This window comes from Odontesthes bonariensis, chromosome 4 (assembly GCF_027942865.1).
Source record: "Odontesthes bonariensis isolate fOdoBon6 chromosome 4, fOdoBon6.hap1, whole genome shotgun sequence".
Classification (NCBI taxonomy): Eukaryota; Metazoa; Chordata; class Actinopteri; order Atheriniformes; family Atherinopsidae; genus Odontesthes; species Odontesthes bonariensis.
In genome coordinates, this window is record NC_134509.1 from 27,002,207 (window position 1) to 27,015,850 (window position 13,644).

At 40.6% G+C, this 13,644-nt stretch overlaps 2 protein-coding genes across 3 annotated transcripts; both read right to left on the bottom strand.

The window, feature by feature from the left end:
* Nucleotides 1–400: 400 nt before the first annotated feature.
* On the bottom strand, nt 401–9,508 carry cpz (carboxypeptidase Z). 2 transcript variants are annotated; one of them, XM_075464516.1, is made up of 13 exons: nt 9,188–9,508; nt 8,641–8,673; nt 7,923–7,974; nt 7,251–7,573; nt 6,923–7,138; nt 5,600–5,796; nt 3,435–3,596; nt 3,183–3,341; nt 2,925–3,060; nt 2,698–2,837; nt 2,384–2,483; nt 2,038–2,183; nt 401–1,423 (listed from the first exon to the last, which is right to left on the bottom strand). In XM_075464516.1, the coding sequence occupies exons 1-13, from the start codon at nt 9,279–9,281 to the stop codon at nt 1,220–1,222; spliced, it is 1,962 nt and encodes a 653-aa protein (XP_075320631.1). In that variant the 5' UTR covers nt 9,282–9,508; the 3' UTR covers nt 401–1,219. The 2 variants fall into 2 exon arrangements, with proteins under 2 accessions (XP_075320631.1, XP_075320630.1); XM_075464515.1 differs by having other exon boundaries at nt 402–1,423; nt 5,561–5,796.
* A 536-nt stretch (nt 9,509–10,044) lies between these two features.
* Nucleotides 10,045–13,423, bottom strand: gpr78a (G protein-coupled receptor 78a). The gene is made up of 3 exons (XM_075464273.1): nt 12,642–13,423; nt 12,397–12,510; nt 10,045–10,719 (listed from the first exon to the last, which is right to left on the bottom strand). Exons 1-3 carry the CDS (start codon nt 13,421–13,423, stop codon nt 10,476–10,478), a joined length of 1,140 nt encoding a protein of 379 aa, XP_075320388.1. The 3' UTR covers nt 10,045–10,475.
* Between the last annotated feature and the right edge of the window lie 221 nt (nt 13,424–13,644).

A 13,644-nucleotide genomic window follows, 5' to 3' on the forward strand; every position in this document is an offset into this window, starting at 1 on the left:
TGTATCTGTCAAGGAAAACTAGTGCGGTGCACTGAGTTTCTCGCAATAACTGACCTCGATAACTTTTAGCTAACTCTCAAATATTCTCCCTTTTTAAAAGACTACAGTTTATCAAATATTTAGATATTTTAAATACAATAGCTCACAACGTTTGGCTTTAAGACGGTTAGTTAAGTTGGAACACTCGTCAGTCAAAGCAAGCTTTTTGCACACCACCCAGGTGAGGGTGCGAGGATATAGCGCATACATCTCCTGTGTTCTTCCGCCAGGTAAATAAATAGAAGTAGAAAATAACTTGGTAGGAGCTTTTTACCTTTAGTAGTCCCTTTTTTAATTGCATGGAACTTTTGACATTTAATTGCAGACACTGAAAAAGCAAGATACAAAAAAAAAAAAATGTATCAAACGGCTTCATCTTTGAAATGGTACTCGGCAAACTGATCATTGGCTTTAACTTGGTTGCAATACAGTCTATCGTTACTGATTTTCTGACGCCCTCTTGTGGTCAAAGTGAATTGGCTGAAGAATATCTACCGTTCAATACCTAAAACGTATTTGTTAGTTTGGAAGAGAAAAGTTCCAGAAATATTTATTTTATATCCATTTATTTATGCCTGTGAAAAGCAAAAAAAAAAAAAAGCAAGACTTTCACACAGTGATGGCCCAGAATTAGTTTTAATACAAGCTTTTTATATGGAGCTCAATGTGAGGTGCTGTTAGTGATCCAAATAGTTTTTTTAATTTGTAACTGTGGCCTTGTAGGTGAATTTACATGTGGAATGTGATAACAAAATAGTGGTGTTTTTTTTTTTAAATGTACACAAAAAGATCCAATGCAATCCGTCACATGTTAAATCAATATTCAATTATCTGCACGCCATTCATTTGGACCGTGATCAGATTTGATGATGGACAGTTGTGGTGTTCATATCTCATTTATTTTCCAGTGACGAAGTAGTTCTTTAAAGCTAAATGCAGCCACAAAACAGTATTGGTCAAAACCTCACTTAAAGGCAGGAATCAAATTTGCTGCCTGGCAGATAGAATATTATTCACACCATTACAGAAAGAGCCAATGATGTATTTGGCCTCTGAGATTTTCAGTTTGACAGCTCCTTTTTCATAGATACCTCTCAAAGCACAAGTGGGAGTGGATGTGGGTCCATTCATCAATACTTGTGTAGTGATATATCAGGATCTTTATATTCCCAAGATGTGTCTATACATTTCGCAGCAGCCAATTTGGAGGAGAGATGCCAGACTGGGAGAAGTAGTTCCACCACCATGGTTTCTCCTGCCGCTCTATCCCTCCCTCAACATTATCTCGCTCGCCGTAGCGCTCAAACTGATTGTAGGGGTCAAATCTTTCCCAGGAATCTACCATGGGGAAGAAGTGGTCGTCAATATCTGGCTCCACGGGAATCTGGATGCAAGACAGGGGTAAAAATACAGAGCTAATAACCATGCATTTCCAGTCACAAGGTTACACACTCTCATAATGGACATGGAATGTTGAAGTAATATTCGGATTTCAGTGGTTTCTTTGAAGTGTTTCCAAATATGTGGAATACAACGTATGAAAAAAGAAAGCATCCATTGGTGCATAATTTTCTCTTCTAATCCCAACTACTTTGTGCACAGGTTCAACTCAGAGAAAAACAGTCTCAGACCATGATGCCACCGCCAAATTAGCAGAACAATGTTGTTGGTGCTGAATGCTTTACCTTTACTCCTCCAAATATAGGCATACTTCTAATCATTTTGACACTGAATTTCTTGGATTTTGAGTTCTCTGAGTTGATTTAAGTAAACCCAAAATAAATTAAATAAGCACAAAATTCTTTTATATCCAAATCTTAGATTTGAAATGTATGAAAAACTACCCCCCCCCCCCTAAAAGAAAAAGACCGATTGTAAGAAAATGCTGAAAGCCAACTATTTCACATCCATTATAAGGGTATGCAAACTCCTGGTAGGAGTTTTATATTTGAAACTATTGTGTCTGTAAAGTTAGAATATGAAGACAAAGATTCAAACCTTATCCAAGACAAAGTCAACCCGTCCAGCCCTGTTCATGTTGTGAGGCAGGTAAACCCTCTTACTGACCCTGGAGTAGCCCTTGGCTGTGGCTGTCAGGATGTGAGTGCCAGGGTTGAGCAGCCTCCAGTAGTCCCCATCTTCAGCTGAAAGCAAGGGAAAGAAGAAGAACAAGGAGAGAGGATAGTGAGGGGCAAGCATGCTAAAAGGAGAAAATGAACAAAATGTCTAATATCAGAAGTAAATTCAGTAAACTAAGCTTCAAAGGCGGTAAATTCAAATCCTGATGCTTCGCTTCAGCACAACACTGAACGGAAAATATGAAGCCATAAAATGTTATATTTACCTGTAGTTACATCTTTCCTAATACCCCTGACAGAAATAGTTGCACCTTTTATCCCATTTCCATCTGTATCCGTCACTACTCCTTTAATTCCTCGGTGGACCTGTTCAAAGTGGATAGCAGAAAGATTATTTCTCTCACCACCAAATGGTTTTGTTCTGAAAAGATTAAATAAAGCAATTACATGCACTGAATACAATGAAAGACCTATTATTTACCCACTCATTCACATAGTTTTTATCATTTCTTTTTTTTTTTTTAAACGTATAAATGTGAAAAGCCAACCACAGACTAGTCGTTCCTTCTGCAGCACTTACAGACTCAAGGAAACTGAGCAGAGCCTCTTTATTCCTCTTCCATTCCGGATAAAGCTCAGCTTCTGAGGGGAATTTGTCACAGCCAAGCTCCACTGTGATCTCCAGACAGTTAGTATGCAGGTAATTGAAATCGGACATACCTGCAGATTAGAAATGTTCAAGTATTGTGAGAAGCAGGAAAAAAAGGGTATAAAATGATTCTTCCTGTGATTTTAAAAGTATCTTACCACCAGCAAAACTGTACCACAGTGCCCCATTGATGATGCCTCTAGTCCGATAAAAGGTGGCCCCGCACCTCTCTGTGTCATTGTTTGACATGGTGGCATGAGCATCAGCGTAGGTACGAGCAAGCTGCTTGAAGATCTAAGTGTTGGAAGATAGTAGGCAAAGATGGACATTGAGATAACATGACAATCCTCCTGCTTTCTATCTGCTAAGTCTGATTCTTATTAGAGGCATTCATCTGTTTATCCATGAATCCCTACCTGTTCATCAGGAGTGGGTGAAAACATTTTCTCCTCATGTGGATGTCTAGAGAAGTCAAAGGGGTAGGAGACCACCAACTCTCCTCCGTGGAGGCTTACAGACTGAACAAAAGGCAGTGACCTCATCCATTTCATCACTGCATAGGTCTCTGGTGCCACCTACAGCCCAAAGATAGGGTTGCATTTTTTGAGATCCAGGTTGGAGGACTATCGACTACAAGGAATTCTCCATAAACATTCAGATGTTCCTACCTTTCCAAACCAGTAGGCATCAGGGATTGGGATATGGTCAATGCGGTAGTGTCTGCTGCGTCGGTTGCGATAGAAGACAGAAGTGAGGTCCGGAAAGTTGCGGTTCAGGTCAATATTCTGGGCGTTGTTCCGACCATTGGTCCAACCATTCAGTAAATGACCCTAAAATGTTTAAGGTTAAACACCTGGAGGCATTAAAATCTGAAAGTGGCCAGATTGATGAGAACAACAATGGTAATGATCATGTGTAAACATTAGTAAGAATGTTACGTGAAGAAAGTGCTGAACAAACTATATTAGTCAGGAATTCATGGAGGAGCATGTTATATTTTTTGTTAATTCTATTGTTAACATGTAGACAAGACCATATATCCGTCATGAGAAAAAGTTGATGGAAGCTGTAGCCATTGCTCATCATTACTATAAATAATGATGTGAGCAGTTTCTTTTTTTCATCCAAGCAATCAAAAAGAGATTTTTGGATGGACACCTTGTTACGCATTATAAACTTTTAGAATCTGGTAGCAGCATACAGTACTGTGTAAAAGCCTTGAGCCACCCCTCATTTCTCTAAATTTTGTTTCCAAGCAGTCCTAAAACAGGTCCTGAGAGATATGTCTGGACTTTCAGCTGATCCATCTACTGTTGGTTGAAGCCTCATCAGAAATGGTCTCCATGGAAGGGTGGCTGTCAAGAAGTCATTCTTTAGGAAGGGAAACAGGGAGAAAAGGCTGAGCTGTGCCAAATGACACAAGAAGTGGACTGAAAATCAGTGGCAACAGGTCTGATGGAGGGATGAATCCTCCCCAGAGCCCGGACCTCAACATTATTTAAGCAGTGTGGGATCATCTTAGCAGAGAACAGAACAAAAGGCAGCCGAAACCCAAAGAATAGCTTTGGGATGTCCTTCAAGAAGCCTGGAGAACTATTCCTGAAGATTATTTAAAGAAATGACAAGAAAGCTTTCCTAAGAGGGTTTAGGCTGTGTTGAAAAATAAAAGGTGCTCAGACCAAATATTGACTTTGTTAAAACTGTACAAACTTTGTTTTTGACCTATGTATTTCCATTTATGTTTGCACACGTTTCAATAAATTACAGCACCTATTTCCAATTTTCCCTGAAATATATAATGAAAAAAAGGGGCAGCTCAAGATGTTTGTACAGTGCTGTAAATGTTCAAATAGAGGAACAGTTTCCTCTTAGCTTAAACAGAATGCAAGCCTTCTTCTTTTAAACATTCAATATAACTAAAAAAAATAACTGTAAGACGTGCAAAACGTATGAAAAGATACATTTAAAGTAATTTGCAGATCATAATCAATTTAAAATCTGGTCATTTTAAGACAACGCACAATATACTGGGTATTTTCAATTATGCTTCAACCATGCACTATTTGTACAAATCGCAACAGAGCTGAGTGAAATCCTATATTAGCATGAAGAAATGCTCCTCATACTTTTAACTGTCCTGACTAACGTGCACATAATTACAGCATAATATTCATGCAGAGGTTGGTTAGAGGCACAGAAACAGGCCTGCGGTATAAGTAAATGTAGACAATATTTTGTTAAAAGAATGTAATAGTGTTGTTATCCTGAGAGAATTATTCAAATTAGTAGTTCCAGTTTCTAATGCGCAGCAGGACAAACAGACCTGAAAGACTTCTACATCTACAAAACAAGCCAGTAAGGGAAAAAGCAGGGTGCACACATAGTTCCCACTGCCAGCTGCCAGAGTATGCAACATATTTTTGTAGTTTCCTTACACTCTAACAGATTCAAATAAAAAAAATGCCTTTGTTTTGGGGTTTGGTTTTTAATTAATTTGAATTAATTTGTGCATTGTTGTCATCACATACTGGTTGATCAATTTATCTGGGAGTGGGAGGATCTGTGCTGGAGAAGTGAAACTATGCAGACAGACAGACAGACAGACAGGCAGGCAGGAGGTAGAAGCCTGAGTACTCTCATTTCTTAGAGCATGATGTTCTACTACCAATCTACTTTATCTTTGGCAGAGTACCCTGCCTTTTACCTCCACAGCTAAAGCTTAGAGGACTTACAGGTATCAGACATTGGAGAGCGGATAATGGCAGTTTGTCTTTTTTCTGTTAACAATATTTACTTCCTCGTTGGAGATCGCCGGGTCATTGTTATCGTCTACCTCTGACGCAGCGAGCTCGTAACCATCAGGGTTCATGGAAGCCAGAATATGGATACGAGTGCTGTTGATGAGAGTCTGAATTCTTTGGTTTCCGAGAGTATATTCTGAACACAGATACTGGACCAAGTAGATGAGCAGCTGGCGCCCCAGCACCTCATTCCCATGCATGTTGCCCACCAACTTGATCTCCGGCTCCACTGTAGGTAATGGACAGAAGTAAATATAATCAAAGCTGCAGTACTTTCTTCAACACTATGGGTCAGTGGAACAAGGTGTAAATGTAATGTTGAAATATTATTCTTTTAGAAAACTGGCATGGCAGAAGTTCTGGAAACAGTTTTACATATTTACATCCAGCAGATAAGAACCAACTTTAGCTTTCTTTTGGAGTTGATAAGCACTGCTATAATCTTGGGGATCGTTGCAACACCTTTTACATTTCTCTTATATATCTGGACTCGCCCAAACAAAATGTCTATACATCAAACTTACATCTGTCTGTTAGCGCATATCTTTTCAAGATAATTATGTAGAGTACAACATTTATGATATTTATCGTAATGGAGGAGGTCATCACTGACGTCCAAAAACCTAGAGTCATTTGCAACGTAGAGGAGAGATGGCTGAAACATGGTGAAAATACCTTTTTTTAAAAATAATTATTGCTATTTTTTTTCATTTCAATGCGAATACTTGAATTGTTTTATTATCACTATCATTCCTTATTTATATTCTAATGGCACACTAGAATGAAACACCTCGCCACCTATTGATTAATACAGTATAACTGAAATCAAAGATTTATCTTTGTTTTTTTTTAGAAATAAAATAGGATCTCGCTCTATGATCATCTACAGATGACCACTTGGTTTGAGGACAATTTCAGTCATGACAGATCATCATGTTCTAACTAAAAGACTTGACAAATACTAACTATGTAATTTGGCAACCAAAAATAATTAGAAATTAGATAAGTTTAGATTTATTCACAAGGAGGTTAAGACAGAATTATGAAACAAATCTTGAACATTAAGGTACGAATTAGTTACGTTTGTTTTCACTCAATAAAGGCAGAGTCAAGTTTTTAGTATTTTCTGTTTTCCAAAAGAGGGAAGATAGAATTGAGGCTGTGCAATATTAGCATCACCTCTTTAGCATGTTGCAATCCTCCCCAGTCTCTCCCTGATGAGAGCAGTAAGACGGAGCCAAAATAATAAAGTTAGGATCATCACCATAAATTATGGCAGACAGAACCAAATTAAGTGTTACAATCAGAATTCTACCAACCACATCCTATAATTCTTGTTATTTTACACCACTCACGTAGCTCGTGCTGTCCTGGATTGTCAGTGAACTCAATCACTAGCAGATCCCTGCCCTCATTGCTGCGTCCGATGCTGTAGACATGAGAAATATGGGAGCACTTGGCTGCTGTTCTCTTGAGTAAGCTGTACATCTGAGTGTTGGAGGTGTAGGTGAACTGGATGATGGTGCTGGGTTCCTCAGGAGAGAGACTGGACAATGCTACCTCCTGTCTGGCTGAAGAGGGGACACTAGGAGTTAAGGAAGAAGAGAGGACTGCTGTGCTGGTTTCACAGATGATCTGGTTTGAAACGGTCCAAACAGCACAGCACAACACTGTGACTTTTACCTTTTAGCCCTGCCAGTGGGTCAACGCAGCCCTCCTCTTCACTGGCAAAGAAGCGGTCACAGTCCAGAAAGTAGGGCCAGGCCATGTCAATGGCCTCAAAGGCGTGGATGCAGTCCTTCCTGAGTGCCTCACATGTGCTGCGGCAAGGTTTGATCATCTTGTTATCTTGGCAGGGGGAGGCCATCACCGAGCAGCCTACGAGACGGATCTCAGGGGAGCACTCACCATTGAGCAGCCCATGGATGACACTCAGGAGGAGGTACTCTGCCCCCGACTCTGCTTCCAAACGACTCCGGTGGCCCAGGATGTTGGGAAATATGGTTCTGAACATATGGTGTACAGGGTGTTTTAAAAGCAGGATTTAATTAGAATCCCCACAACTAGCTGTTAAGGACATATGAAAGAGTTTGGGTTTAAAGAATGAGAATCAATGCCTTAAAACGGTGTTTCTCAATTCCGGTCCTCAGGACCCACTGCCCTGCATGTTTTCGATGTTTCCCTCCTCCATCACATCTGATTCAAATGATCAACTCGTCATCAAGCTCTGCACTGGCCTGTTAAGGAGCCATTCATTTCAATCAGGTGTGCTAGAGGAGGGAAACATCGAAAACATGCAGGGCAGTGGGTCCCGAGGACCGGAATTGAGAAACGCTGCTTAAAACAAAGACCCACCTTGAATAATCCATATCATTACAGTAGCCCAGGTTCAGCTCTGTGCAGGTAGCTGTTGTAAAAGAGGATAATGAAGGTTAATGAGTTTTAATTAAAGCTTTGAATTTTAAGTCAGAGTTCTTATTTTTTTTCTTTGATTGATAATGTATATCCTATCTTCACAAATTTGAGCCAATATTTTCCCATCTAGGCTACCAACTCATGGGTCTAATAATAATTTTGACAAAGTTTGCAAAGTCTTTCTGTCATCTTTTCAGAGCTATGAGTATGTAGTGCTGCATCAACATTTTGCTCAGCGGCAACCTGATACATGTTTTTTGTCTTGGTTGAAAAGCAGAGAAAGAAACCCTAACTCACAGTCACATTTGCTATGCTCTTTCACTTCTAATGTAGCACCTGGCATCAGAACAGATAAGTGCAGCACTGGATTTTTTGAAGCCCCATAAATCTCAAATCTTAAATTTGGAGAGGGGGCCTGTTACAACGTGTAGCAGCGCTTGGTATTTCTAACAGTTTCTATAAGAGTTTGGTTTTCTAGCGTCTAAGGTCAGGTAACGGCTTGAAGTCCAACGAAGGGAACACTCCACATATTTTTTGCATGTGCATGATTTTCAACATCATGCATTTTCAACATCATTCCTTTTACATGCAACTCCAATCTGCCATATTTTATTTCATGCACTTCCTATTTCAAAAGTTAAATGAATTAGTAACATACGTTTTTCTTCATATACGTTATTGCTGCATCTTCCTGTGTGAGGGGAAAAAAAGCCAAACAACAAACTTTAAAGACACATGAAAGTACCAGTTAGGACACAAACTAAACGCTAGGAGGCGACATCTTCAAAAGCATGGCTCAAACTGGAGCAGGAACTTTGTCTACCGAGTGGTTGATGTGGTTAAAAATAATGTTCTTGTCACGTTCATTTATTTTCAAGTTAGCATAGAAACAAACTCAAATGATTATCTGTGGGACTCAACTTTAGATATTAAACGGTATAGCCACAAAAAAACTTCAGAATATTTACACTTAGCCTACATCAAAAAAACAACCAGTAGGCTATAATAACTAGAAGGCGATAAATAGAGATTTCCAGCAGCAGATAATAAATCAGAAGGTAATAACAGCCTACATTATGATTGCTGAATTGGGTCTGTTTTAACTTCTGTTTCCGCCTCCATACAGCCATGGATCGCAGCTTTTGGATTCTGCAGTAGCCTATCCACGTTTACATGAAGTAGCCTTTGTAAGTGAGTGACCTTACCTAAAAATTCGTCTCCCGGCGGACACCTCTCCTGCGGTGCGCACCAACAACTTTTCGTCGAGAAAAGCAGAAGCGCCAAAACTTCCAAATGCATGTTGTAGGGCAGTGAGCTGCTTGTGTGTGGTGGCACTGTGTGTTTGAAGTTTCTGCTTTTCCGTCTCGCAAGCTCCTTGATAATTACCACCCACACAACACAGAGAGCTCCTTCCTTTGTCTGCTGCGCGGAGCATCCCTGAGTCGAAAAAAACTAGACGACCGGGATTATGGCTCGCTGCTGTGCCGATCGTATTTCACCATGTGGTGTGTGTGGAAGAGTGGGTGCACAAGAAAGAAACGTGGCTTGTGTGGATAGCAACGGAAAGATTTATGCCTGTAATTGTTTGACATAACAGAAGTGCTGTGGCTGCTCAGTGAACGCAAGACCTATTTAATTTCTTTCATCATCACTGTGTCAAACTTCTAACCCTAAACTCTCCTCACCCCAAAGTTTGCTCTCAAGTACACTATTAATAGACTATGATGTGCATTTAACATCGATTCCCATTAGGAGGGCAAGGATGCCCCAGAGGGAAGATCACTCTGGGGAAACAGGAAGTTCATGGAAAAGGACAGAAAAGAGCCTCCATCTGTCTTCTCCTGTTGACATATGCAATCTGACTCATTCTCACAGTGATACAAATCAGAAACAAACAAAAAAAAAATCACTCTTTCTACTGCTCACAGCTCATACTCACATAAGGTCACATGAGGCTCATCGATTTCGGGAATCAAATGGTGCTTTATTGGAATGAACTGATATACTCAGTGTGTGTCAGTGACAGTGCAAGGTTATTTTCAGTATGTGCTGTTGCTGTGGTTTTTTTCAACATTTTCAAACATCTGTAAACCCATTTTTAAAAATATTCCATTGGCACTTATTAACACATAGCATTGAAATCAACTGAAACATTCCACTTTCAGACAAATTCACGGTAACAGCAACTCAGAGATACACCAACATCAGCAGTCCTGTGGTGCACACTTGACAGTGCCTTAGCTGTAGTCTGAACAGTCCAAAAAGGCTTTGGCACACATCAGAGATGAATGTGGTCTTGTTGAGTGCAAACTCGTGTCTTTCACCTTTCCTCCAGTTTCAAGTACTGCAGTTTATGCTGTCCAGCTGTCCAGCCTTTTGTTCAAGGGACCTCCTTGAGCAAGGTGTTGACTTCCGCCACTTTAAAAGCTAACATCTGAGCATCCTGCACATGAGCTGGAAGTGCTGATACATTTAAAAACTAGCACATCAAGCTCAGGTTATTCTTGCAAGAGACTTTTTATCTGTAGTGTCACACATGCTGCTCGTGCTGTGAACAGACAAGAGGTACTGATCCTTCCTCACAACCCGGCTGATGACACTAACCAGGACCTTCCTGTACTGGTGTCGCAGAAGACAGTAGACAAATGGGTCGCTGGCGGCCTTGGCGTAGATTAGACATTTGGTGGTAATTCCCCAGTACCGGGGGATGTGCACAAAGGGCACCAACTCCAAAAGCCTGCAAGAAGAGGACAAAGTAAAACGTGTTGGCCAATGGCAAAATGCAGTAGGAGCTACTCATTAGGGACTGGTTTCTGTTTTCCCTGATAGAGTGGTGATGGGGGGGAGATTTTACTCTAAAATTTGGGGGTTTGAAAGAAAAGCATTCTGTTGCAAATTTGCAAAGTGCTTGATCTTTCCTTTAGCACATGTAACATTCAATTTACAATATGTCTTTGTCGTTTTGGTTTCAGTTGGCCTATAAATGTTTCAAATACAAATCTCATTTCCCCAAAAAGGTGAGAATTTTTCTAAAACATTTTATATCTGTAATTTGTAATATCAGCCTTGATTTAACAGACATTTGTATAAAGAAATTCATTAAATTTTTCTCTTTGGTCTTCAACAACCAGTTCAATCGTATTTTATAAAATGCAAAAGATCTAGAATATCATGTGAGCAATATACACACACAGAAAGAACAGTTGGGAGAGACCAAAAAAAACAAACCAAAACGTTTTTGTTTTTTAATTTAAATATAGAAAAGTTAAAGGATATGACATTGTTTTGGAAATGTTTATATTCAGCGATTGATGGTTGTTAAGACTGGGTATAAAAGAAGCATCCATCAAAGACTTCTTCTTCATCTTCTCAAGCAAGGATGGGTGGTGGCTCAGCATTTTTTTTGTACAACTCCATCAATGAATCATCGATAACATTAATGAATGCCATAAGGCCAAGGCTGGAAGCCACTGTTAAATGACCTTTAAGCACTCGGGCGGCACTGCATGGGAGACTGTCATGCCACCATGATCAATATACCCACATGGGCTCAGTAGTACCTCTGAAAACCATTTTCACTTAACACAGATGTGCATCCAGAAATGTAACCTAAATATGTATATAACAACTCTGTCCATAAACTCAGCCAAGTTCTCTAGACACAAGCTCATCTCAGATTGACAGAAAGACAGTGGACACATGGTCTGTGGTCAGACCATTTCAGCAGGACAATGCCAAACCTCATTCTGCACAACTTAACACCATGTGTCTGGCCTACCTGCAGTCCACATCTGTCTCCTATTGAAATGGAGCATCATGAAGAAGAGAAACAACGGACTGTGAAATATTGTATTCACCAAGAATGGACACAGATTCCTCTGGAAAAATTTGTATCTTGAGAATGATTTCAGTGTCATTAAAAGGAAGGCTAATGTAACTCTAATTAATTAGCCCAACATTTGTTTACATTTTCTAAATAGAATGGAGTTGGTCATTGAAGACACGGGAAATATTTTCTTTTGTTCTTGTGCTTGTTAATTAAAAATACAAATGAATTCAAATTTTAAAGATTTAAGTTTTCATTGCAATTGTTCTGGATAGACATAAGATTGCAACAGTTAGTGCTGTTTCATGCAGCGTACCGCGGTGGTACAGACTTTGTTCATTTAGAGACTGTGGCTGTCTCATGCATTTTTACACTGAAAGATAGTAACAAAATGTGAACACTCCATTTTTAATCATTGTAGAATAGTATCTTAACCTATATATCAGAAACCTAAATGTAGTTTTCATGTAAATTTAAGATATAAGTTGTTTATGATATTGTGTCACCTCTCTGTGGACCAACTATAATGTCACAATAAGAGGCAGAGCTCTTTGATAACGAATAGTCCACCCCAAACAAAAGTGTTACCTCGTTATGACGTAGGGTGAAAAGCAAAGGATGAAGGAACCAATGAAGATGCAAATCTTTTTAGCAGCTCGCTGCCTCCTCTTCTTCTGTTGTGCCAAACACCTCTCCTTCACACTAACAGACAGACAAAATGAGTAATTCATTCTTGTGTGACACCAATAAACATATCAATTTAGACGTACATAACAGAAATATCTGAGATTGTTCAAATGTTTGAAGCACAATGAGTTTTCAACTGTTTCTACCTGGGGTGGAGATCAACCAGCAGAAGCAGAGTCTGCACTGTAATGACGTCTATCCTCTTGCAGTGGGATCTGGCCACGCTCAAAACTTTCAGGTAGGCGAAGCACAGAACGAGGAGGCAGAGCGCAAAGCTGCTACAGTGGAACACCGCCGTGAAGGTCGCATAAGCTGTCAGCTGCGACACCTCCTCCGCGTCTAAGTGAACGGTGCATGAGGCATATGTGGGACTGTATCCTCCCCAGTCCATCACCAGCTGGGTCAGAGAAAAGGTTAAAGAGAGCAGCCAAGAGTGACCCACGATCAAAAAAGCGTCCCTGTAGCGCATTTTGCTGGAATATCTCAGAGGAAACACCACAGCTATCCACCTGTCGATGCTCAAAGCGGCCATGCTCAACATGGAATTGCAGGTGATGAAAGTCTCAGCAAAGCTGATGGTGCGGCAGAGCAGGTCCCCGAAAGGCTTTGCGCTTTGGGCTACCCCAAGAAAAGTGGCGGGCATGTTGATGGTTGTGAGGAGGATGTTGGCGAAGGAGAGATTTACGATGAAGATGCCAGGCACGTGGGATCTTAATTCGGCGCTCTGAGTGAAACATGCCAGCACTGACAAGTTAGTCAAAAACGACACAACAGCGAAGATAACGATGGACACCTCCAACAGGAACTCCGGTATACCCGTCTCTCGAGACTCGCTGTTTGCTGCGCTGGTGGGGAGGATGCTGTGGAGACTTCGCCATGATCTCTGCTCCTGCCCTCCGCCAGCTGGGATGTATGGTCCTTGCCACATGCCAGACGCGCGTTTGCGAGAACGAGACACGCAGAGAGCTGTCCAGTGCTGAAATGCCCCAACAAGCTCCCCTGTCAATTACAATCAGGAGCCTATAAAGGGATTAAGACGCCCAATCCCAGAACTACCGTTTATTGTGACCAAGTTATTAAAGCTGTTTAGCCCAAAGTGAAAAGCTGCACACATGAGGGGTCTCTGTGTGTTTACTCCCGGTCATGCGC

Coding starts and splice junctions, on each gene's coding strand:
- cpz (XM_075464515.1), bottom strand. CDS start 9,281: ATGCATTTGGAAGTTTTGGCGCTTCTGCTTTTCTCGACGAAAAGTTGT. Junction 7,139..7,250: donor CCCACTGGCAGGGCTAAAAG/GTAAAAGTCACA, acceptor TCCCCTCTTCAG/CCAGACAGGAGGTAGCATTG. Junction 3,061..3,182: donor CACCCACTCCTGATGAACAG/GTAGGGATTCAT, acceptor TCCAACACTTAG/ATCTTCAAGCAGCTTGCTCG.
- gpr78a (XM_075464273.1), bottom strand. CDS start 13,423: ATGTGGCAAGGACCATACATCCCAGCTGGCGGAGGGCAGGAGCAGAGA. Junction 12,511..12,641: donor CTGGTTGATCTCCACCCCAG/GTAGAAACAGTT, acceptor TCTGTCTGTTAG/TGTGAAGGAGAGGTGTTTGG. Junction 10,720..12,396: donor TCACCCTACGTCATAACGAG/GTAACACTTTTG, acceptor CTCTTCTTGCAG/GCTTTTGGAGTTGGTGCCCT.